Consider the following 25,974-nt stretch of genomic DNA (forward strand, 5'->3'; position numbering starts at 1 on the left):
GAGGTGTGAGGTAGTTCTCTTGTGACCCCTCAGCAGCTCTTGAGAGAAGACTATATTTGCACCCATGTTTATAGCAGCGCAATTTGTAATAGCCAGATCTTGGAAACAACCTAAGTGTCCATTAACTGAAGAATGGATAAAAAAGTTGTGGTATTTTTATACAATAGAGTACTACACAGCTATAAAGAATGATCACATTGAGACATTTATAAATAAATGGACGCAACTTGAGACCATACTCATAAGTGAAATAAATCAAACTCACATGTATAAATACCGAAGTCTCCCTAGTGTAAGAAATAAGAATACATAAAAGTATGTGGTAATCATGATTCCCAATCATATTGGTTTGAAGCCATATAATGTTTTCACTCATTAATTGCAATGGTTTTAACCTGGGTTGTTCGATTTTAGTATCTGTGATAGTATGAATAGCTATTTTGAAGAAAACAACACAACATAAAAGCTAGTGCTGATTTAATATCGTCTTGTTTTGAAGTCCCATCAAGCTGTTGTACATCTGTTTCCACTGGTTTTAACATGTTGTATCTTACTATATTTTACTATATGCAGTAGTATAAACAAAATTTTTTATAGGCAAAGAGATAGTATAGAAACCATTGTTCGTTTTCTATTAGCTGCTTCTAAATACCCTGTAATTCTTGCATTCTCTTGAATGGCTTCACACTGTCTTGATATGCTTGATGCTATAGCGTACGAAGTTATACTCAAATAATTCAAGGAAAGAGACACTATGTTGACTACTATTATGTTAGATTATCTGGTGGTGAAACACAATGCTTAAATTGTTCGGTTCTGACCTGCATTGTTCTGTTACAATGTCCTCTTTTATCTCAATCTCCCCCTTTTTAAAATTAATCTATTTTTTCTCATTTTTTTAATTAAGGGAAAACTAAATTAAAAAAATAGCGGGATATATTATAGTAACTTTTTTGTTTTCCTATTAACGTGATTTGGACCCCAGTATTGCTACTGTGGAAGTAATAAAACCCAAAAAGTGTAATTGCTATTGTAAAAAAGAGGAAAGGAAGGTAGACTAAGGGATATAACCACAAATATGTTTGAGTGTGTAGGATGGAAAACCATATTACTGAGCTTTTGTTGGATTACTGAACAGAACTGTCTCCAATATCACTGTATGAATGTCCACTTTATATTTTGGACATTTTATAATTTGGACAACTGTTTCTAAGAAGACAATATGTAACCTATTAACTTGTGATTTCTTACTGTATATTTTTTTCTTGAAATTCTGTATTACTTGTACCCTTTTACTGCTTTGTTTTTTTATGTCCTTTCTTTTTTCTCTTTAAATAAAAAAGAAAGAGAGAAGACTAGAATACAAAAAGCAAAACTGGACCCACCCAGTTCTCTCCACTTCCTGTGTCACGATCTAATTCTCCCCCAACACGCTCTGGTGTTATCTTCCATATAGCCCTCACCTCAGCCTGTGCTACTCTAGTTGAGCTTTCAGCCTGCAAGTGTGTGATCTAAATAAATCTCGTTTTAAAAAATTAGGTGTCTCCATTTTTTTGTTGTAGTGATGAAAACCTGACCAATAATTAGGGCCGGAGTAGTAAAAATCCTCAAAGGTTACATATAAAAGCTGTGGCTCAGGGAATTATAATACGCTGTAAGGATAATGATGACAACAGTAGTATATGTCCAGACACAGTTCTGAGCATCTTCATATTAAGTCTTGGTACAACCCTGCTATTCTCACTTCACACATGAGCATTAAAAGGAAAATTTTAGGACTCTAGCAAAGCCACAATCTATTATGTAGTGGAGCCAAGAATCAAAAGGAAGCTGTCTTTTATAACTTGTGTACTTCTGGTATCAAATGCAAGTGTTACCTCCAGTAGTAGGCCTTCATTCCTCACCAATAATGGAATCCCCACAAAAAATTACAGACTGTAGTTTGCAGCTTCCCTGATCCTTAGATATCATAAGTGACTAGACTAGACAGTGTAGTAGTATTTACAGGATCCGAGAAAGTCTTCTTTTCCTCTTCCTGCTTCATAACTGTGAGCATAATGACTGGATTCCAGGAGCCAACTTGATTGCTACCCATCATCAGGAGCAGAAAGATGGAAGAATTTGATCTCTTGTAACAATCTGTAAAATTTCTATGCCAGCCAATGGTCCGCTATCCTCCAAACTTTTTACATGGAAGAACAAAACCTTATGGGAACAAGCCTCTGTTTTGATTTCTGGTTTCTGGGGCATGTAGATAAACCCAATCCACATCTTAATGAGAAAAATCATTTTGGTGTTAAAATGTTCATAACCTGAGATAACCATGGGTAATTTATAAAAGCACTTCCGTATGTTTAAAAGTCTTTCGGGCTTTGTATATACCATAAACTAAAGATTGGCAATTTGGTGCATGAAAAGCCAAATTAACAGCACAAACTTGAATAAGCATTAAAATTTCCATTTAATTTGCATAATAAAATATAGCTTGAGTCAAAGAGTAATACAAAATATCAAGTATAGTCAGCAAGCTCATTTCATAACATCATTCTTAATTTCTATTATCTTCCATACTAAATTTTTTTAAATTCCAATTTCTAAACTTCCAGAATAAATACCCCATACATATTTTTAAGGCACCTGGTAGACATATAACTTGGATAATGAATATACAGAATGAGGAAGTCGCTGATAATTTCCTCTCATTACATATTTAGAGAGTAACCAGCATCTTTCCACAGTGTATGACTTATCTCCTAGCAGAATCTTGGTAAGATTCATTTTAAATGATCCTCAGTCGACAATTCTTTCTTTGGTTTCTGATAAGACCTCCAAAAAGCACATTCCTCTGACCTACACTGAAGGAAGTACAGGTATTTCCCAGGTCAAGTTTTCCCCCTGATGCCACGGGCTACTTCTGGACCCCTCTAGCTTATTATCTTTTATGTAACATGAAGGAGACAGACTGGGGGCAACAAACCTTTTCGAGCTTTCAATAATACAAACCTCCCACTGCAGCCCGTATGCCGTAGGTTCCCTCCACATCCATAGACAAACCCTCAAGTGCCTCCGCCTCCGAGGCATACTTCAGGTCTCCTGGGTGTGTCCATGAGTTGTTGCAGTGGGAAAACACTGCAGCACTGCAATCTGAGTAATGAATGATTACTCAGAGATGAGACACGGTTCATTCATTTAGAGGACCCAGAGGGCCATCTCGACTGACAGCCCTAACATTAGACAGACTCCGGAGAAGCCCCACAGCCAAGAACTCTCCAGTTTTTGATTAGAATATCAGGGTACTTGGGGAAAAAAAAGTGGAACAAAGCAATTTGGACAAGGATCTGTCTCAAGGCTGAGTAGCTTTGCTTGGGTGAAGAGAAAGGACCACAGCCAGACCCCATGTGTTCCACTAATCTAACCATGCATTTCTCACAGAGCCTGTGTGCTTTTGTTCTGGAGTTCAATCATTCACTCCTCAATCAAGTCCCCACAGCAAGGGGGCCTTCACTCCAAATCAAGATCTGGAGTGAAGAGCACACGCTTCCCACGTTCCACCCTCCGAAAGTGAGACTGCAACGGTCTCCTCTTTCCTCTCTTCTCTCCGCCTCCCTTTCCCCTCTTTTTCCTTCTCATTACTTCCCTCTTCCCTCCTCCTGCCACTTCCACTTCCTCTTTCTCTCCTTCTCCTTCTTCTCCTCCTCTTCCTCCTCCTTTTCTTTTTCTTCTTCCTTTTTCTTTTTCTCCTTCTTTCTCTCTCTCTCTCTCTCTCTCTCTCTCTCTCTCTCTCTCTCTCTCTCTCTCTCCTCCCTGATTCCTTCACATTCTATACTTTTGTCCAGGTCTTTTCAATTTCAACCTCTTTTTTCTTTGGTTTGTTTACCTTTGAATCTTCAAGGTAAATGAAACCAAGTTCAAAACCAGTTACTGTCTGAAGCTTTACATGATCTACCTGAGTGGTTTGGAAATTCACTTGGGATAAAGTTAAAGACCTTAGACCTTCAGTTGGAAAGAAGAGTCTTGTTTTAGCCTGTCATGTAGCGTTCCACCAACCAAGAGTAGCGCTTGAGCACCACTGCCAGAACATCAGCATGACGAACAGTTAATGCCAAGCCTTTGTTAAAAGTCTTTAATTAAAAAAAAAATAAGCAAATGGAAGTTCTTATTTTCTCAGCAACAGTTTTGTCCCTAGAAAAGTCTATTGATCTGTTTCTTTTTTCACAATTAGATTAACTCAGCAGTGCTGTGTATAGATTGCAGAGAGGTCCCCAATATAACCATCATTATTATGATTAAATGGGACTCAGGAGGTATAATCAAATAATTTAACCCCACAAACACACTTGTTCAAGCAAGCTTTTTTAACTTTTTTTTTTTTTTGTAATCAGGGATCAAACTCACAACCTCACACTTGCCAAGCAGGCACTTATGCCACTGAGCTAAATCCCTGACCCTCAGGAAAGTTTTTATAGGATACTATTCCTGTCCCCAGAAGAAATAAATACTGGACGTCTGAATTTTTTCTTTTCTGATCACTCTCACAAAATGAAACCATTTTTTGTTACAAAACTATCTTGGTTAAATATGTAATCACATTCAAATAATCACCAAAGAGATTTCTAGTTGTATAGCTGTCTGAAGAAACAGAAGAGCAGATAAAGTGAAGAAACAGAAAATCAAGCCACCTCACCTCACACTTCCCTCTGCACGCTCCCCCAGCCTGAAAGAGGTCATAGCTTGAGGAGGAGAAAGCTTTAACCTTAAATGAAATTCATCATGGTGATGAGATATTTTAATTACTGAAATGTGACTAATAGACTTTTCATTGTCTGAACGTGAACTAAAATTATCCTATCTGCACAAGACTTTATCCAGGCATAAAGAAAGAACTAATCCTATGGAGCAAAGAAAATAGGAAGTGGAGGTAAAGAATATAGGGGTGTGTGTGTGTGTGTGTGTGTGTGTGTGTACGTGTGCATGCATACCCATTATTGCAACATTGAAGCCCCATTTGTTCACCACAGCAGTTATACCTGCTTAAGCAAATTAATACTTAGAAAAAATTAAAATCTAGTTTCTCTAAGCGTTAAACTAGGGCATGACTGTAGAGGTAGAAATGGAACAGCAAAGGAGAGTGTTGGGATCCAAATTGCATTTGGCCTGCTTTCATTCCTGCCCCAAATTCCTAGAAATGACAAAGAAGATATTGGCTAGAATAAATAAACCTACAGATGCAGGAGAAATAAGCGAAGCTCACCCCCTGGCCCCAAATTCCTTAAACAGGAAAGCAAATACAATTCTGCTGATACCAAAAAAGACAACTGAAAAAGGTTCCAGCAAAGGATGCTCAAACTGGTGAGAGCACCCAGGTTCAGAGGCTGTGGAGGCCGAAAACAAACAGGGGCTCTGGCTCAGATCCTACATATTTTTACCACGGAACTTAAAATTATTCTACCTATAAAAATCTGATCATTATGCTCCTTTTTAAGTACTTAGACATTAAAGCAAAAAGCATCGGAGAGATTACCCACTAGTCAAATTTAAATTCTACTATGTCAAAGAAAAATATCTGAACCAATTAAGTTCATTATAATCTAATTAATCAGATCTGGTATAATTATAATCTTTTATCTCTTTTTTAGGGTCATTAATTTTTGAATGTCATATTTTATCTACTCAGACAGCTCATATGTAGGCCTCCTTCGCTTCTCCTTTTTTCAGTTTTACTTTATTTTTCATTGACACAATTAATTGAATATATTTAAAGGGTAGGATGCGAAGTTTCAATGTGTGTATAAATGATCAAATTAGACTAATTAGCTCATCCATTACCTCAAATATTTATAATTTCTTTGGAGTGAGAATATTTAAAATTCTCTCTTCTAACTATTTTGTACTACACGTGATTATTAACTATAGCCATGGTACTGCTTAAAACAATACCAAGGCTCATCCCTGTTTACCTGTAATGGTGCGTCATTTGACAAACTTCTCCCCCATCCTCTGCCACTTCCTACTTCCTGTCCCCTCAGCAATTAGTGACCATCAGTCTCTCTTCTTCAGTGAGTTCAACTTCTTTGGATTCTACATAAAAGATTATATGTTTGACGCATAAAACACACACTACTTCCTCAGAAGTGACCTTGCTTAGCCTCTCAGTGGCTAAGCACTTTATTGTGTTTTGATTCAAGAAATATTTAACACTTTATTGTGTTTTGATTCAAGAAAGGTTGAGAAGAGTTCATGATGGGCCTTTGGTAGCTGTCGAGGGTCCCTGGATGAGGGGCTTTATGACTTAAGGAAACAGTGATGAAAATAGTTCTGGTCATTTTAGTTTGCATAGAATTCAATCTGCTGTAGCACCTCAATAAAGTCCAAATAAAATACTACCATTTAGAATACAACTACCAATCATCACTTGGACTAATAATGCAATCAGAGAAACTTGAGTGGCTTGAATTACTGCGCCATCCTGTAGACGTAGATCCTCCATGGCTCCCCTTGGCTTCCTGAAAAGTCTCAGGAACCATCAGAATAGAGAGCTAGTTATCCCACTGGCAAAACATGAGCAGCGTGTTTCCAGATTCTGCCAAGAGATTGTTCCTTTAAGATTCAGCTCAGGAGATTTGAAAGAAGTTATCTCTGAGCTCCTCCCAACCCACTTCAGTTCGGCGTTCCTCATGCCCCCTCAGCTGTATCCTCCTAGACTCTGCGCTGTGGCTGTGATCTCCATTTCTTCCAGGGACCCTGCAGTTTCCTTTTTACAAGGACGTTGTTTTTAAATTACTACCCCAGAACTTAGCATAATGCCTGGTGAAATAATAGAATCTTTAGCTGGGCATGGTGATGAACACCTGTAATCCCGGAACTTGTGAGGCAGAGGAAGGAGGATTGCTGCAATTTCGAGGCCAGAGTAGGTGATATAGTGAGTTCCAGGCCAGCCTGCACTACAAAGCAGGACATTGTCTCAAAAAAAAAACAAAAATACATAGTCCAGCCATCTGTCTAACCAACCTTCTTTCCTCCCTTCCTTCCTTTCTTCTTTTCATCCTTTCACAAATGTTTATTGAGTATCCACAAGTTCTACAAACTGAGGATATAATATGAAGCAAAACAGACCAAAGTCCCTACTTCGATGGCAACTGTATCTTAATAGTGGGAGACAGTTAACAACTGAATAAGTCTGAAATAGGTCTAGTAATTCAAAAGACACGAAGAAAACTAGAATAAAGAAAGAGACTCAAATGGGATAACAAAACATGAGCTCCTCGAATGCAAATGAGTAACTGGCTCTTTGAACACGTAGGACGGGTAAGTAGGCACAGTCAGAAAGCCAGTCTACCCTTCCTCATCCCCATGCATTTGCCATTTGGAGGATTGACCTTTTCTTGTGTTCTTTAATGAAAGATAAGACAAGCCCCCAGGCTCTTCTGCTTGTTCTCAGGCAATAGGAAAAGTTTCTTGCTGTTTCTATCCCAAGAAGAGTCTCACTGAGAGAAGTAAAATGCCAAGTCCCATATAACAGTAGTCAAAACTTCTAATTTGATTTAAAGGTGAACATTCTTGTGTCTCATGGCTTGGGCCATTTTTGGTCTGGACTACCAGAGCAGACAAAGGCACACAGTTGGCTTCCCAACTGCTTCTCTTGGAATTCTTCCCTACTCCCCACTCCTGTGTGGGTGTGGGAATTTGAGGAGGTAAATGTAGGGAAGACAATGCAATCCTGTCTGGATTTCCTCTATGCCTGTCTATGTTTGACCCTCCCAGGCACTGATAGAAATTGAGAACTCACTTTCTGGGGATGCTGTGGTAGACTTTAGAAACTTCCACAGCATATCGCATGATGTAGGCTGCCTCTAGCTGGCCTTAAACGTCCAGCTGCTACCCCTAGGATTCCAGCCAACGCTCTTCCCATGCTACACATGGGACAGCTTCCTGTTCTTTCTCTTCCCCGTGGCCCGCCCCTGATACACAAGAGCCACATCTGGGCTCCAGTACTCACACATCTTGTCCCAGTTCTGGCAGACGGAGAACTACCAGAGCCTTGTGTCCATAGCTTCACCAAGCACCCAAGAGCTTTGCAGAGGAGAGTTAGAGTGCTCACTTTCCTGCACTATCAAACTCGTTTTTTGGCTGCTTGCATTTCTGTTCTCTTATATTCTTCACATGAGGGAAGATCTACAAGCACCGTCTTATTTGGAGACTTTACATAAGTGACCTAATACTTCACTGTGGCTTGTGAAATTATTGCTTTGTTCTTGGCCTTTTGAGCCTCAGCCAAATGTAGACAACGTGAATCTCGTTCTAAATACTGTTACAAATAAAAGGTGCTCACATTAACCCCACTGGCAAAATTTAAGTACAGGAAAACTTTCAATCAGCTAAAGAGAAATGTTATTGTATATGAGCGGCCTCCTCTCAGCAGCAATCTTACAAATACCAAAAATGCTAAGAAGACATCCAGGAGGGGAAGCAGTAGGGAAGGCTAGCCAGCCACACATGGGGGTATAAATCAAGAAAATGACAAAAGTTTCCTTTAGTTGAGGAAGGAATTAAGATGCAAAAAATCCAAACACATACGCAGTGAGATATATTTCACCCAAGTAAGACCAAACAATAATTAGGATGCAGCTCAGGGAGGTTTAAAAAGCCACTGAACTGGCTGTTGTGCAGTGTGACACTCCAGGAGGTAGTTTGCAGAAGTATTTAAGATCTTAGACGTTAGTGCCAGAGGATAAAAATGGATTTTAATTTTTAATATACTTTCTAGCTGTTTATTTTAACCAACTGATTAAGCTTCACTTGGTCTCAGTTTCTTCATCTCTACAAGGCAGGTCGCTTGTGTACCTGCCTGAAGAGTTGTTCAGAGGGTGAAGTGAAGCACTTTCAGTGTGAGTGTAAATGTATTATTGAATTGATCTTATTTCACCAATAGGGTGCAATCACAGAGCAACTTTATTTGGATCGGGTCACACCTTTCACCGCATGTGCACAGCTAGTTCTCTCCTTTTGCTTGATGGAAATTTTAGGGAAGTCTCATGGCTTTTCTGGGCCACTCAAATCTCAAGGATCTCATCCCACTTGTGAAAATTTCCAGTCCAGTGAAATAATAACACTTTGACTATTACCTGTAAGCTTCCTACTTTCCCAGCTCAGTTCTGCCTCAGGCCTGGGAACCTGCAGTGAGTGGAATGTTGTTCATCACTGTGTGTTATGTGCCCCATACTATCTGGGCCTGTACTCTTTCCCCTGGGCTTGGAGGACCCTCAAAATCAACTTCTCTTCTAGGAGAGTTTTCAGTTGTCTTCAGGCATTCCCTTACCTGTCGGTGTCACTCCCGGCCGGCAGGAAGGACACACAACAAAGTCTGGCAGTGGACAACCTTTTCTTTTATTTTCCTTCTCCGTACAGCCTGCCCCGGGAATCCTCCCGGCCGAAGCCTCTGTTGGTCCGCTCCCCGCGGCTCCTTGCGTGCTTCTTCCTACAGTCTGTCCCGAAGCCTCTACCGGTCCGCTCTCCGCGGCTCCTTGTGTGCTTCTTCCTACAGTCTGTCCCGAAGCCTCTACCGGTCCGCTCTCCGCGGCTCCTTGCGTGCTTCTTCTGCTTCTTCTTGCTTCTTCTTTCTTTGGCGGGAGAGGCACTCACTTTTATAGGGTTCAGTTGTTACTAGGCAGACTATCTTACAGGGCGGGTTGTGAAGCAGGAGATCTTACAGGGCGGGTTGTTTACCAAGCAGGAAGCAGGAGATCTTACAGGGTGGGTTGTTTACCAAGCAAGAAGCAGGAGATCTTACAGGGCGGGTTGTTTACCAAGCAGGAGATAAGCGCCATCTTAGCACACTCGATGGGAGGGGTAATCTAGCTCAGGCTTTGCTCTTTCCTACAGGCCTCACGTCCGCCAAGTAAGGCGACCGGGCTCGGGGCTGCGGCTCCCAACACTTACCGAAGATCTCTACTATAGCTGACAAGAAGCAGCAAAGCTTCTCCTGCTGGTGAAATAACTCCTCTTCCTGAGCTTTGGGTATCTGGTGGGTCCCTAGTTGGAAGTCTCTTTGCACTCCACTCCTGACAAACTTTGCAAGAGGGCTCTGAGAGGAGTTTCCCCCATGGCTCCCACAGGCAACTCCATTCATTCATGGGTGGCCTCTGCTACACCTTTTCCAAGGATACTTCATCCCCTTTCTCCTCCTGTTCTGCCACATCAGGAGGGGCCTCTCATGTTTAGGTTCTCAGGCATATGTTGTTTATCTAGACCTATGTTCTCTAAGTTTCAGGACACAATACTAATCTGAGTGACTCCCCTGAAGCTCCCCTCAACTGCAAAAGAATGGACATGCAACCCACAACTAAATAAATTCTCTTTCAATTCTTTAGGCCATAGTCTTCAGGAACATAATTACTAGTACTCGTTTAATTTAGTTTATAATCTCTCAAAAGGTTCCACCCAGGTAGTCCAGTAATTTGCTTTAAGATGTGTGATACCTGCCAATGATCAGGATTGTCTTTAAGTCTCTATCACAACTCTGTGGCCACAGGAAAAGGGATTTATCTACCCATTACATGAAGGCCAGTAGGCCCTGTCTATTTCCTTTCCTGTATACTTAGGCCCTTGGTTTAGTCATGTAAGATCTGGAATTCTAGGGCTGGGGATTTAGCTCAACAGTATAAGTGCCTGCCTGGCAAGCACAAGATTATGAGTTTGATCTCTGGTATCAAAAAAAAAAAAAAAAAGATCTGGAATTCTAGGTGTAGAAATGCATTAATGATAATATCTTTCTTGCCAACTTGGTAGCCTTCTTGTAAAGAACAAACACCAATGTAGATGGACAAGTACTTTATATATAAAAAATATCTAGTACAGAAAAAATATAACTTACTAAGATATGAGAGTAGTAGTTTTATCAAACATAAAAACTCCTCAATCTATTCCCTTCCTAACTAATACTCTAAAGCTGATAGAGGGAGGCAGAATTCCCACAAACCTAGAACTCTGACATTGTGAACCAAAATAATTATTTCCTTTTAAAGTTGATTTTCTTGGGTATTTTTGACACTACTTGACAAACATAGGTGCAGTGGGAAATATCTGGCTTGAAAGCTGTTTTGGCTTTTGTAAGTTTCTTGGTTCTATATCCAAGCACCTGTAACCTTATAATAAATCTATTTTTCAAGTTATCTTTATTATTCTCTGTTCAGGGAGACAATAGGTGGGGGGCAATTGCACTGCCATGGTAAGGTAATTTATTCCTATCACTCTGAAGCACAGAGAATCTTCTAGAACAATTTCTGGTATAGAATTATGTGTCTGCCTAGCTTTTGGGGGCAGACTATGGTACAAACTAGTCTTCTTATCACATTCACATCCATTATTGTCGTAAGAAGCTCTTTAGACACCAAAACCATCTGCCAAGACTGAGGTGAGTCTTCATCCAGCCCCCAATCCTCTGGCATTGTAGAATACAACTTGGGAGGGTTTTAGAAGTTGAGTTCCTGCCCCGTGTTTACTGGACAGACAACAAAGTAGACACTTTGTAACCCACACACAGAGATTCATACAGAAACCAGTATGCAGCACATATTCATTTTGTAACTGGGACATACAAATATTATAATATTAATAGCATGTTTTAACTGCTTGACACTCCACTTGATGTTTTGTTCTTAAGAACAAAAACCTTGAGTTCAAATTTCAGTCCCCTCTCCAGCTTTGTGACTTTGTATAAGCTCCTTGATTTCTAGGACTCTCTCCTCTGTGTAACAACACCACCATAGTAAAAATTTCTTGAGTACTTGCTATGTGCCCATTTGGAAGTTGAATATCCCTTAAAATGTCACATAGTAAGGGCTTTGTCCCCAGCATGGCATCATTGGGAACTATGCAAGACCTTTAAGAAGTATGTTGAGTGAGAGTCATTAAGTCATTGGGGGATGTAATTAGGTCACAGGGGCTTTGTTCTCAAAAGGGGAAATGGAGCCCCAGTCTCTCAATCCCTCTCTGCTTCCTGCCTCAAAATGTGACCTCTCACTGTGACATGCATTCTCACAGTTAGATGCCACCCTTGCCAGAGGCCCAAACTAATGGGATCACATGAATTTGCACTTGAACCTCCAGGTCTGTGAGCCAGGGCAAGCCTCACTTTACTTCATAATAGCCTGTCTGGTGTTTTTGGTATTTCATTATGTTAACCGTAATAGTCAGCTACCCATCACTGTGACAAAATGTCTGAGATAAACAGCTTAGGCTTATGGCATCAGAAGGCTCAGCTCGTAGTAAGCTGGCTCCCTCACTTTCAGGTCTGAGGCACGGCAGAAGGTGGTGACGAAGGAAAGATGCTCACATCATAGCAGCCAGGAAACAGAAGAAGGGAAGAGCGAGGGAGGAAGGGGACATTAAGTAAACACAGTCCCCAGGCCATGCCCTCTCACCTAGGCTCTTTCTCTTATTTCTGTTGTGTACCAATAACGTCATCAAATTACGATCCCATCAATGGATCCTTCCACTGATGAAATTAGAGGCTTCATGGTCCAATCACTTCCCAAAAGGCCATCAACAACCAAGCCATCAAACCCATACCATTTGGCAAAGGACAAGTACTACAGCCGGACACCATGTTAAGCGCTGGCTTTATTGAATTCCCCCAATAACCTTATGAAGTAGAATCATTTCATGGGTAAGTTTGCTGAAGCACAGAATAGCTAGTTATCTGCCTAAGTAACCTAGCTAACAAGGAATTGGGTGCTGAAAAAATGCCCCTCCCCTTACTTTTTTATGTCTTATGATGACAAAGACGCCAGAATTTATTAACAACTACTCACTGGAGGTTCATCAGTTCCGAGTCGGCAGTACGTTGAATTAAGAAGTTTTTTCACTTTCTCAGGACCCTCTATATCATAATCTTTGGGAAAAGCTTCTCTGTTATGATGCCTGAAGAAAAAATTAAGCATCTATTAAGGGTTACATTTTATTTATCATGTATTGCCTTTACATTTTAAAAATCATCCTGTTATGGTTTGTGTCTAGATGTTCCCCCAAAGCATCATGCAGTCAAAGGCAAAGCTTTTGTGGAGGTGGCTGAATCCAGAGTGTGTGATTGATTCATGGTGTAATGCCAGGAGGAAAGGTGCTGGGATTAAGGCTGGGTGATTTCTGGGTCAGTCCACTGACTAATTTGGCACTGTCCTAAATCCTAGTATTCTGGATACAATATAAGGGACAGAAAGAGGCTTCTCTTGCCCCTCGCTTGTCTTGTCCCCCTTGTCTTGTCCCCTATCCCTTGTTCTTGCCTGCCTGCTTGTCATGGACTATTTCTCCTCCACGATGCCCTCTGCTATGGCACCATGCCTTGAAGCCAGCTGATTCTGGACTGAAACCTCTACAAACTGTGATCCAAATAAAGCTTTTTTCCCTTAACTTGTGGGTGTTGGATATTTTGTCTCAGCAATGAAAAAAGTCACTAAGATATGTCCAAAGAAAATTTACTATATTTCTGGCATTGTTCTCATTACAAATTTGTTGAATTTGTGAGAAATAAAACATATTCCATCTCTTTCAAGTAATGCTGAGGTTATTTCTTAAAAGAAACTTATATGATTAAACTAATAATATTGCAGAAGTACTCCTTATCCTACACAGTAATTATTCAGTGATTCCAATGCACTGAATCTTATTTAATAATGTAGATTAGCTGCTGACAGTAAATCTAAAATAAGACATGGTAATATCTTAGAAAGGCAACTTGCCACTTTAGAAATTCTTACTATCATGAATTTTAACTACAATTTTTTTCAGAAAGAGCTAGCAAAGTATTTGCTCATATTGATTACAATCTTGCCCTCTGCTTCTAAAGATCATCTGGGGAAGCTGACAATTAAACATAAGCTTAAAAAACAGTTGTTAGAAATATAAATGAAAGAAAAAAATCTAGACATCTTGACTAAAAGAGTTGTTAGGAATAATTTTAAAAGCAGGGATTTGGGGATAAGGAATAAAAGTGAACTGTTTTGGCTGGCAACAGAAGTAGCTGCTTTCCTGAGTGAAATAAAGGAAGCTGAGACCAAGTATCCCACAGAAGAGACCTCTATTAAGGTGAGGACTGCATAAGAGACACTCACATACCCAAGAATCTATTCATTCATTTGTTCATTCAGCAAATACCTTTAAGGACTTGCCTGCTATTACTTAAATATAGTTTAATGATTCTCTACTTCCATTTTCTCATGTTTAAAATGATTAGAGAAGTAATAACAGTATGCCTTAACATTTTTGTATTAATTAAGCTATGAAAATAAAGGAAAAGGTCCTTCATATACTGTAAAGCATCACAGATGCTTATTAGGGTGAATACTAATCAAGCTGGTCATATCTATTGATAATCTTTTTTTTATAATTGAACTTAATTTCTCCTCAAAGCTCTATTTGTGCAGGTGGGGAAACTGTAACCTTGCTCAGTTCAGGGCTCCTTCCAGCCCTAGAGGGGTTTGTGGTACTGTGACACGAAGAATCCACCTGTGTTATCATTGCTGCTTCTTGCCTACATCAACAGAAGCATCCTCATCTCACGGTGATCCTCCATCATGGATCCAAGAAAGACGCTGAACACCGCTTAACACACATTTGTCACACATTTTCATGTCTTCTTTTGAGAAATGTTTATTGCCATTTTTAATTGGGTTATTTGTTTTTGTTTGTTTTTGCTATGAAAATATTTTATTATGTCTGGTCTGGTTTAATCTGGTCTAGTTCGGTTTAGTTGGTTTTGCTTTTTAGATTTTCAAGACAGGATTTCATTATGTAGTCCAGACTAGTCTCAAATTCTCAATCCTCCTGCCTCAGCCTACTGTGTGCTGCTCAGAAGCTATTAAGTTTTTTTAGTTTCTTATTGTCATAGTCACTTCCTGGTCACTAGACATGACATCCGACACCCACAGTTTAAAAGAGAAGAGGATTATTTTTGGCTCATGGTTTCCATCCATGGCATGGTTTCCATCCATGGTTTCCAGCCCCTAAAACAGAAAGAGAATGGCAGATGGGCATGGTAGAGAAAAAGATACTCAACCTATGAGAGCCAGGAGCCAGTGAGAGAAAAGTGGAACTGGGGACAAGAGTGGTCCCTTTCAGGTTACGCTCCAGATGACCCATCTACACCCAGCTTCCAATCCTAACAGCAAGTCAGCTATAAGGATCCATGTGATCCAACCATTTTCCAAATACACACAACATTCGGGAGACATTTTAGATATAAACCATAACATATATATAACACATATATTCTGAATATTAAATCCTTGTCAGATGCAAAGTTTGAAAATATTTTCTCTCATTCTGTAGGTTGTTCTCTACTCTGTTGATTATTTCCTTTCTGTGCAGAAATCTTTCAGTTTGATGTAGTCCCATTTACCTATTCTTGGTTTTGTTTTTGGCACCTTTGAGATCTTGTTTAAACAGGCTTTGCCCATTCCAATGTTCTAAAGCATTTCTCCTATGTCTTCTTCAATTAGTTTCATAGTTTCTGATGTTGCAAATGCATCTTTAATATGTTTGAGTTATCTTTGTAATTTGTCAAATAGAAATCTAGTTTCATTCTTCCACATGTGGATATCCAAGTCCCCAGCACTATTTATTGAAAATACCATATTTCTCATGCATTTAATTTTTAAAATGCGGTTATTGACCCTCTAAATTTAGTTTACAGGACATTAATGGGTTGAGTCTATAATTTGACCAATATTGCTGTAGACTAGCAGTCATCCATCATGTTTGGGGAGGAGGCCAATTTTAACTCCTGTGGACAGGCAGACATTTATTAATACTTAGAGGCATTTTCAGTTATGGCATCAGGGAAGGATGGATTTTTACCAGTCTCTTGCAAGTAGCTGCCAGTGATGCTGCTAATCATCTTACAAAGCACAGGAAGCCATCCACAAGAAAGAAGTGTCCAGTCCCAAATGCCATTAATGATAAGGTTGAGAAAGCTCTCAAACAGTGCATCCCAGATTCTTATTTATGCAGTTCCAAACCTGAGGGCATCATGAAACAGCCAAATTCCTCCCCTATAGTGACTGGAACCCAATATAAAGCTGCCAACTGTTTGTTTGGATGAGAACATCTGACATAATCACCCATCACCTTTAATAAGATCTCTGACATCAAAATTTATTATAAGAAACAATCTTGTAGTCCTTCAAACTCAATACTTTCGCAGTATGAAAAATATGTTTCATGATCATCATACTTCCTGTTTTATTTTAGATTAATAGAAAAACCCATCGCTCAATAGCATTAGTCAGGCTCACAGTCTTTTTTGATATTAATTTATCCAGGGGCACACTTAACAGGATCTAACCAACAGTTATTTCAAGGCCTGAGATGCTTGAATGAAAGTATTTTATGTTGCTGACTGAGGCAAGCCCAGAACCTCTGAGGTCAGGCAGGTATATGCTGATCTCCTTGCCGCAAGGAGAGGCCACAGAATCTCTTGCCAGTGGCACTAGAATTTCCCTCCAGAAACAGCCTTGCTTCTGCTGAGGACATCCCCTCTGTTTTTAGCTCCATAAGGAAAGAGCAGAATGCTATGGCTGCTTCGTTATGACACAGCTTTGTCTGAAACATCCTTAGTTACCGTGGATGAAACGTGACTTTTTTATCCTTCTATTAAACAAATGATGTGACAGTGAAGCACAGCATATGAGAGGCCATTCCTTTCTGCCTAGGTGCCAGCAGAGCTGGCAGACCAGAACGATCGCTTCTACTAAGTGCTATATAACCCAAAAGAACTTTGAAATGGGCCAGTTTTCCAGAATCCCTGTCCAACTGAGTCTGTGTAATAAGGAAGTCCCCTATACTAACTCTGCAAGGAAAGTAATTTGAAATGATCAATCTACTGTTTGTTCTGTTTCTGTTTTCTTCCACCCTTTTCTACCTATAAAGTCAATTTTCTTTGCTTGGCTCAGTGGAACACTTACTCTATTTCTCAGAAAGAGATATTGCCTGCTTCTAGAATCACAAACAAAAGCCCATTCAACTTTTAAATTAAATTAGTTGTAATTTTAATGTGTTTTAATACTATGAATAGAGTTAGGACTAGAAAGAGGGCAGGTGGGACAGAATCCAAACTGAAAATTGATTAAAATGAGTCTGATTTTGTAGTCAAAATGCTACTTGGAACAATCTAAAGAGGGTTTAGGGTATATCAAGGAACACAGAGACCACCACAAGTAGCTCCTATAATGAACAAACACACAACATATCAAGTTGAAACACAGATACCAGCTACCCTCCCTGTATCCAGTCACCTGTCTGAGTCCTTCAAGACCCAGGCCTAACACTGTATCACCTTAGACAATGACTTGTTAAAGAGATCTGTTGAATCAGTTTCTAGACCCGAGGATTCCTCCATGAAAGCAGGGTAATTCCACATGAAATCAGATCTGAAAGCTGACTTTAATTACACATGAATTCCCAAATGCAGGACTGAACAATCTTGAGCCCAGAGCTGTAAGCCAAGCAGGGACTCACCATGCTCCAAGACTGTCCCAGACCAGTAGGGCCCATCTCCCTATGGGTGGAGGACACAGTGGGGATGGACCATTGGAATCTCTTCACAAGGATGGGCAGGTTACCCCCTGGGTTTCTGTGGTTCCGTGTTTATGTGGGTGAAGCACAGTATGCCTTTATCACTGCCCACCTTTCACATTTTATAATTATCCATTAACTTATCTATTCTGACCATGAGTTTCTTAGACGGATGAATTATTTATTATTTAGCTATGTGAGTTTCATAACTAGCATAGTCTGGCACATTGCAAGCGCTGTTTCAATTTTTCTTGATTGATTGATGAATAGTTCTGTATTTTATTACTGTCACCTTAATATGCATGCTGAAAACAGAGATTTTCAAATGTGTCTGTAAAAATAAAGAGTATCCTGGCTCAGTCTGCAAAATCACACATAAAGAGGGAGTGATTATGCATGGAGAAGCCTGTTCTTTGCAACACCAAACTGTCTCCAGAGGAATTATAAATCTACTTGCTGAAAGGGAAAACTCTCCTCAATATACATATGCATAACACAGATTGCAAAGAGGTCTGAATCTGAACAATATCTGACACGAGAACAATGGAATTCTGAGCTGAATGCTAGCTTCTGGTTATTTGACAAGAGACACATTTTCTTTGCAGATTTCAAAGACATTAAAAAATTTTAGTTAAGACTCCAGATGGCAGAATATATTAACTTTAAATTTAAAAATTATTAATGTGGTTCACAACTGTGCTGCCAGCTATTGTATTTTCTAATGTAAATGTAATGCAAAAGAGAAGAAAAAGATACATTTTCTATTAGGTTTATAATCACATGCGATCTCAAACTTTAAAAGAAAATTACCCTTGAGAATCACCTATGTGCCTAACACATGAGAAGTATAATACCAATAGAAGCAAAGACTGCAAGGAAATGTTTGGCAATCCTCTTTAAAGATTTCATGGGCAGAAAATCTACATGCAAAAGTAGTGCTGTTTAGTGGCACATCCTTCAAACTGACAAATGAAGACTTTAGATGTATCTGCAGTATCATAAAGGAAATCTTACATTGTGAGAAACAGTGATATTTTAGACTCATGAAGGACTTTGTTTTTCAATGTGTCTCATTCTGTGATTCATGCATCTGTACCATGAAACAACAAAATCTGAGGCCTGTCTTAATTACTTTTCTCACGGCTGAGACAAAATACCTGGTACCTAAAGTTAAGGGAGGAAAGGTTTATTTAGCTCACAATTTGTAGAGGTTTCAGTCTATAATTGGCTGGTTCTGTGGCGGGTTGGTATGGTAAACATACATTGCAGAGTAAAATCAGTTCAGAGTAAGCAAAGAGAACAAAAGCAAGCAAGCAAGGTGCTTTAACAGCGTCTCTTTGACCCTTTTATCATATTCAGGCTACTCAGGGTGGGGAGCACTCACATCCTTAATCCTAGTGCCCTTGAGCCTAACATCACACGATGGATCAATTCCAGCATCACCCACTCTAGATCCAGCCATTTCTGAAAAAGCCCCATTTATGACCTTGTGAGACTTTGGGGGAACATCTAAACACAAGCCATAACATGGTCTAAACAGCATCCAAAGACTCACAAACATTACCATCACACACCATTTATTGAGTGGCACGTAAATAAGACCTATCATTATTATGAATTTTCTTCATTGAAAATCTTCAAAAGCCGGAGGCCATATGAAAAATATCAGAATAAAATAAAAAATATGGCAGTCAAAAGCATTGCCTACCTCAGCAATTGGAAAAATTGTCATTCTGGCCAGCTCCAGACAGATGACTTTGACAACAGTGAAAAACACATGTATTAAATAGAGTGACACTGTAATTGATTATCCCACCTGGGACATTTTTAAAGGGAAGTAAGGCCCTAAGTCCTACAGTGTGGTTATGACCAGCTCTGCCCTGTCAAACCTAAGGAAAGATGTTCTGTTTCCTTACGTTTAAACAGTAGATTTTTGGAATCTTCCAATTCTAGAGCATTTCTTAGGATTTCTTTGAATCCACCTTTAGCAGATGGCTAATGACACTGGGTGGTGAAGAACGGAACCAAAGAGAGTTTTTCAAAGTGTGTTGTACATAGTCAGAAGAACATTTTTACAGTTTATCTGGCATGTGTTGGCTTGGAAATCAGTTGCCCCTCAAAACCAAAGTATACAAATACCTGATTACCTGTAAGCTCTCATCCTTATAGTCTTACTATTACCCTAGAATAACATCAAAAAGTTGTATGTATGCGTTTAATGCTATTTTAATACATTTTTGTGATTTCGTGAGTTGTACACATTGAGTAGATAATCTGAGATTATTTAGTTGAAGAATAATTCATCTTATTTACATTAGAAACAAATGTATACCTTTGTTTCTTAAATATAATCTAGAGGTGAAATTTTCATGATGAACACAGCTACACCAATGCACATTTATCCCCTTTTCTTTCTTCAAGAAGTCATTAAAAAGTAGCAAAAAAATGGAAACATTAAAGTCAAGTAAATTTTTGGCCATGCCAGAAATTATAATCCCCCGATTATCTCCTGTGCAAGGGCTATGGAAAGGAGCCAAGATCCAGGGAAAGCCAAGCAGAAGCGGAGACAAGGCTCTGGCGAAAAGGCTCAGGAGACTACAGAGGTCAAGATGCCAGGGTGCCAGCAAAATCACATTCCCTGTGGCTGTGCAGATAAAACTTTGACCAACAACAACATAAAGTGCTAGGTAAAAAATATAGGCATTAACATTCCACAACACTAAAAGCACTTAAGAGCTCAAAACCAGGCCAAGTTTTATAACAGAGGGGTAAGCAGAACCTCAAAACACCAACTGCTCTCCAGGGTATTTGCCACACACGGTGCATGGTTAATTATTATACAATGTAAATAAACTAAAGATGTGTAATTTTACCCCCTTTTTAAAAAAAGGTACACAAGAGGAAACAGAGAGATAAAGCTTTTGTAAATGGGAAGGAGACCAAGAAATGAAAGCAGGGAGAAGAGAGAAGAGGGAAAGGGGACAAAAAAGAATTAAGATGTATTATGTGCATGTACCAACTCCCCAGGATTAATTTAATCATGTTGCTGGGGCTGGGGATTTAGCTCAGTGGCATAAGAACCTGCCTTGCAAGCAGGCAATCATGAGTTCGATCTCTAGTACCAGTAAAAAAAAAAAAAATTTAATCATGTGCTGCAAAGAGATACTAATGAAAACTTTCATTTAAAAAAAAGTTTAAAGGTATCAGCACTAGGGGGACGAAAGAATAGCCGAGAGGCCACTTTAGGAGAATTTTACTAGAAACCCTTCCATGTGTGGCGGGCATTGTATTCATCAATACCATTTCTCCTTATTTTCCAAGAATACAAGAAATTAAAACTCAGATCTTGTGCTTAGTAGGCCTTTTGACTAGTTAGTTACAGCTAATAAAAAATATGAGCAAAGATTATATGCCTCACTTCTAGCCTACAACCATAAAACTCTTGAACAATTGCTAACTCTTTTTTTCCTCCTGCCAGAATAAGAGATGAATATTATAGTCTGAATGAATGAACATTCTGCATTTGTCATAAAATACCACAGAGTGGCTAGTTTGTAAGGAAGAGAAATTTATTTCCTACAGTAAATAGAGAAGGTTATCGGCGTATGGAGTCCAATATCAAGGTGTCAGTGTCTGGGGAGGGCTTTCTTCCTGTGTCATAACACAGGATATTACATGGTGAAAGTGGCTTTGATAACTAACCTGCATTTAATATAATGATATGCATGAGGCTAAGGCTCTCATAACCCTTTATCTTTTACCATGCACCAGCACCACCACAAAGGCAGTTAAGCACTACATGAGTTTGAGTGGGATGTCAAGTCATAGCACTGAGGGTGGGCCTCAGTCAACCCGAGCCCCAGAGTATCTGTGTGGATGAGTGCCATCCCCCACCAAAAAACCTACAACACATTGTAAGAATCAGAAGTAAACCTTTATGTGATCACTGAAATCTGGTGGGCTGTTGGTTATCCCAGATTAAGCCTCACCTAGGCTAACAAAGAAATTTATACCAGAAGTGGAGCAGGTGCTGGTATAACAGTGTGGCATTGACTCAAAACCAGACAGAGCAAAATGGAAACTAGGAAAGCCAATCACCTACTAATCACAGCAAGTGAGAATTCACACAATGTAACAATGCACCTGGTGATATTGGAAAAGAGGTTGGAAACTGTTACTTCTCTGTATGAATTGCTGCTGGTTTCTCCCAAACCCCAGCATTTAAGAAATAGAATTTAATCTTTATGGACAAGCATCCTTGCAAGGAAGACAGGTATCACTGATCCCTGTGAAGCTCACATTTCTGACACAATAAAGAGCAGAGACTGCCCTTTGATGGTTTAATGGATTTAATAGGGATGCTGTGTTATCACCCTTACTAGGAATAGCCATAGAAAAACTAGTTAGCCTTCATGTGTTGACTCATTAGTCACTACCCTAACTCTGATGCATGCTAGCTGTGCTTGCCCATCTGACTCAGGTTATGAATATGTAAATTAGGCATCACGTAGATGTATAAATGCTACTATGATATTATGGCCACCCCTAGGAATAGGAGTCACACTTCCTGCAATCATCTACTCTACATCACAATACACTAGTCACGATGCAACAAAAGATGCACATTTATATTCCAGTGACTCTTGGGCAAAGCATACTTTTGCCCTCAGTTGAAAACTAATACACCATACTTTCATTCTCCTTGTGGGCCCTAGGGGCTGATGAACCTGCGCAAGGAAACTTTAGTCTAAGAGGCTGTCATGGTTTATGTCAGTGGCCCCCAGGCCTCATGCGTTTGCATTATGCATTTGTGATTGGTTCATTGTCTAGTGCTTGGATTGATGGTGTCAGTGCTACACCCACCTAGGGGTGGAGCCAGGATGTGATGTAATGGCAGGAAGAAGGTGTGTCTCTCTCTGTTGCCAGTTCCCCCTTGCTGTTTGCAGCTGCCCTGAACTGCGGCCCAGCCATGCCACCCTCCTTGGAGCCAACTGAGTATGGACTGAAACCTCCAAAAACTGTAAGAAATAAACCTTTCTTTTCCCAACTTTGGGCATCAGGTATTTTGTCTCAGTGACCAGTAAAAAGTAACTAAGACAGAGGCCTAGGTTCCCCCACAACCCTCAGCCAGTGCCCAGTCATGACAGGCGCCATGGCTTGTGTTTTGGCAATGTAATCACCTAATTAGCCCTCTCCACTCCAGCCTCACAGTAACCTCTGATATTCTAAAAACAGAGAATAGTCACTGTGCAGTCTCTGACCAGCAGAGTACCTTTGACGTGGAATGATTTAATATGTGCATTAAAATCTTCTTTTTTTCAGGAGTGAGAATTGAACCTAGGGCCTCGCAAATGCTAGGCAGACACTCTGTCACAGAGGTGAACCCTAACCTCCAGTAAATGTATTTTTAATAAATATCATTCACAGCAGAGTTTCACAGTCACAAAGGTGATAATGGGGAGAAAAACCTTAGTGTTTGTTTTAAAGTTCATACTGTGTTTCTGGATCCTGGTGGAACCATTTAGAGTTTTGCTTTGCTTTGTTTTGCTTTGGTTCCAGGGATCGAACTCACAACCTAGCACTTGCCAGGCAGGCACTCATGCCACTGAGCTAAATCCTCAGTCCCTAGAGTTTTTCTAAGTGTTTAAAAATTTGCAATAAGTTATTATGTATTCTCAGCTTCAAAACACTCGTCCTCTCATTTTCTACAAAAGAAGGCTAAGTTATTCTAAATAAAATTCATTTTGCAATAAATTAATAATGTTATATTAATTCTTTCATTGGACTGAAATTGAAACAATCTAATTAGAGATCTAATATTTTACCAAAGAAATATGTCATATTTCTGACAATTATCTGTTAAAGCACCAAAACTATTCATCAAAATGAAAAAAATACACTGTGACTAATAATAATTAAAATGTAATTATATTTCAAAATGAAATAAAGGACACAGCAATAAAAGATCAGTGTTCATAACAAATGATGACACAATGCTCAGTTTTACTTGTAACTTAAGGTACCACAAATATATGCTCACCTATTCTATACAAGATTTCTCTTTTCTACCCATTACATTTAAGGCCAGTTTTAAAACCTACACTGAGTATGTGTAAATTAGCAGGGGAAAAGGAATGTAAAGTCAAAATAACATCAAAAATTTAGGCAATCCCCCAACATATTCATGGGTTATATTCTAACCTTGTGCTATAATGCTGAGAGTTTGGCGTTTGGAATCCCTCCCCTGAGAATAGCAGCTGTCTGTATCCCAGCCCAGCACTTTCCCCTTGGTATGGCCACCCTGCTCTGTGGTTATTGAAGGGGCACTCTATTTCCATTTGATCTTGACCAGTCAGGTGTCACCAGATACTTCGCCCAAGATAGACATCTACCTGACATTCTTTACTTCAAAACTCAGTAGACCTTTACAGTCAAACTTTCTTTGTGGGATGAAGACCTAAGGTATATATTTCAATGGCAGCAATCATGTTTCCCACAGACTCTCCAAATAAGTTGAAGCCAACAGACGAAGAGGAGATGAGAGAAACCTAGTGAGACCAGGCAGCATCTGCATCCCTTGTTCCAGCTATTCCTAAGGTCCAGCTGTTCTTATGCCCTTATCTGATAATCAATCACCCATTCATGAATATCAAAAGCTAAGTCATTCTGTTTACTTAGACTAGACGAAGCTGAGCATTTGTGATTTGTAACCAAGAGCTCTGACCAGTAACACAGAAAACTGGTACCAAGGCTGGTGGGTTCCCAGAGAAAGTCAGAGTAGTTTATTTAATAATAATTCTGGTGTTATAAAAAATCCTGAGTCTTAATCTTGGGTATCTGGGGGTTCATAACCTGACCTCTTCACTGAGCCCCACATTCTTCTCAGTTTCTTCATCAACCACAGCACCCTATTAAAGAGATCATCAGTGAGATAAAAAGAGAGGGGAAGAAGTGTAACATGTCATGACAAGGAGCAGTTCTCAAAGAAGAGCTGATCGGAGGGTCAACAGCTAACATAAGGCGAGTCCTTGGGTACAGCCATGGTCATTGCTAACCGAGCTGCGCACATGGAGAAATGACTGTCCTGTGCCTTCCAAAACTGTTTTGTTTTCATAAATGCCAGTTAAACTGAGCAAGCATTCACATAAAGATCATGGCACCATGATTCTATAACCGCTATTTTTCTAAAATAGCATTTGACTGGAATTTCATGAAAGAGAATTGCCTTGAAATAAAAGCATAGTCACAGAAAAAGGCGGCAGGGCCCCCTAATTTTATTTCAAAAAAATAGAAAATGAAATGCTTCCCCCAAAAAACTACTCCATTCAAAGCATTCGTGGGTAATGTGCATATATTGAAGAATAAAAACGTAAGACTAGATTAAAAATAGCCAGGGCGTAGGATCTACCATTATAGAACAGTCAAGAATGAAACGGTGGCTAAAACAAATGAATGTGCATAGCATTATCCTTCTTATCCAACATAAACTAGCAATTAAAACAATAGTTTAAAAAGACTCATAGCAGCTACTTGGAGTGAGTCAGACTCTGAAAAGAGATGAAGTATTATGTCTACATTCTGATCATTTAGAGAATGTTTGCTTTAGAAGAAAGCTATAAAAAAAAGACAGATTTTTAAACAGTTTTATTAGGAAAATAATTTATATGTTATCTATGGAAAATGTAGAAGTAGCAGAGGGGGAAGTGAGACACATAGTCTTGGAATTCACCACCTATCAGTAAGTGAGTAAGTATCCTTTCAGTCTTTTTTCTATGCACCTAGAAACATATTTTCAACCAAAGTCTCTACTACATACTTGTTTTAAAAATTGCTTCTAATGTGCTTGTGCTCTCCAGTATTAATCTTTACATTTTGCTGAACCCCCCTTAAAATAACAATTCCTTTAATAAAGGCACCCACATTTGCCTTGGGGAAAATGAATACTATTTCATCAGAAATATGACTGATGAACTTTTGACTTAGAAAAGTAAATTTTTAAAGCCGAGTGTGGTGGCTCATGTTTGTATTCCCAGCACTCAAAAGGCTCAGGCAAGATCTTTGTGAGTTTGAGACCAGCCTGGGATGGCTACAAAGTGAGCTCAAGGCCAGCCTGAGCTGCATAGAGACCCTGTCTCAAAAAGACCAAAAAAAAAAAGAAAGAAAGAAAATTAAATTTTTGAGTCCTGAGTGAAATATATTTTCTCAAAAGTCAGATGGTGTTGAGAAATAAGAGGTCTTTTAAATTTCTTATGCTTCTATTAACAAGAACCAGAAGTTCCCAGATACATGCCAAAAGGGTGACATTGTAACTCATCTTCTGAGGAAGGACACTGTAGAACGTGAAAATGGGTCTCCTGACCTATCTCAAGACCAACAGGAGAAACTTCATCCAGGCAAAGCAAAGCATGC

General features: G+C 39.4%; 1 protein-coding gene across 2 annotated transcripts in view; it reads right to left on the reverse strand.

Annotated features, from left to right (window-relative positions):
- Cfap95 (cilia and flagella associated protein 95) overlaps positions 1 to 25,974 on the reverse strand; it is a 90,045-nt gene that overhangs the window by 57,679 nt on the left and 6,392 nt on the right. The window contains exon 2 of one of the 2 annotated variants that reach the window (XM_003472278.4): positions 12,810 to 12,918. The exons of the other annotated variant lie outside the window; for it this stretch is intronic. Coding sequence (XP_003472326.1) covers positions 12,810 to 12,918 — 109 coding nt within the window. The remainder of the gene's footprint in view (positions 1 to 12,809; positions 12,919 to 25,974) is intronic. 2 annotated transcript variants of the gene reach the window in all.

This window comes from Cavia porcellus, unplaced genomic scaffold, assembly GCF_034190915.1.
Source record: "Cavia porcellus strain 051 isolate PalLab524CR breed Dunkin Hartley unplaced genomic scaffold, mCavPor4.1 scaffold_1, whole genome shotgun sequence".
In the NCBI taxonomy this organism is placed as follows: Eukaryota; Metazoa; Chordata; class Mammalia; order Rodentia; family Caviidae; genus Cavia; species Cavia porcellus.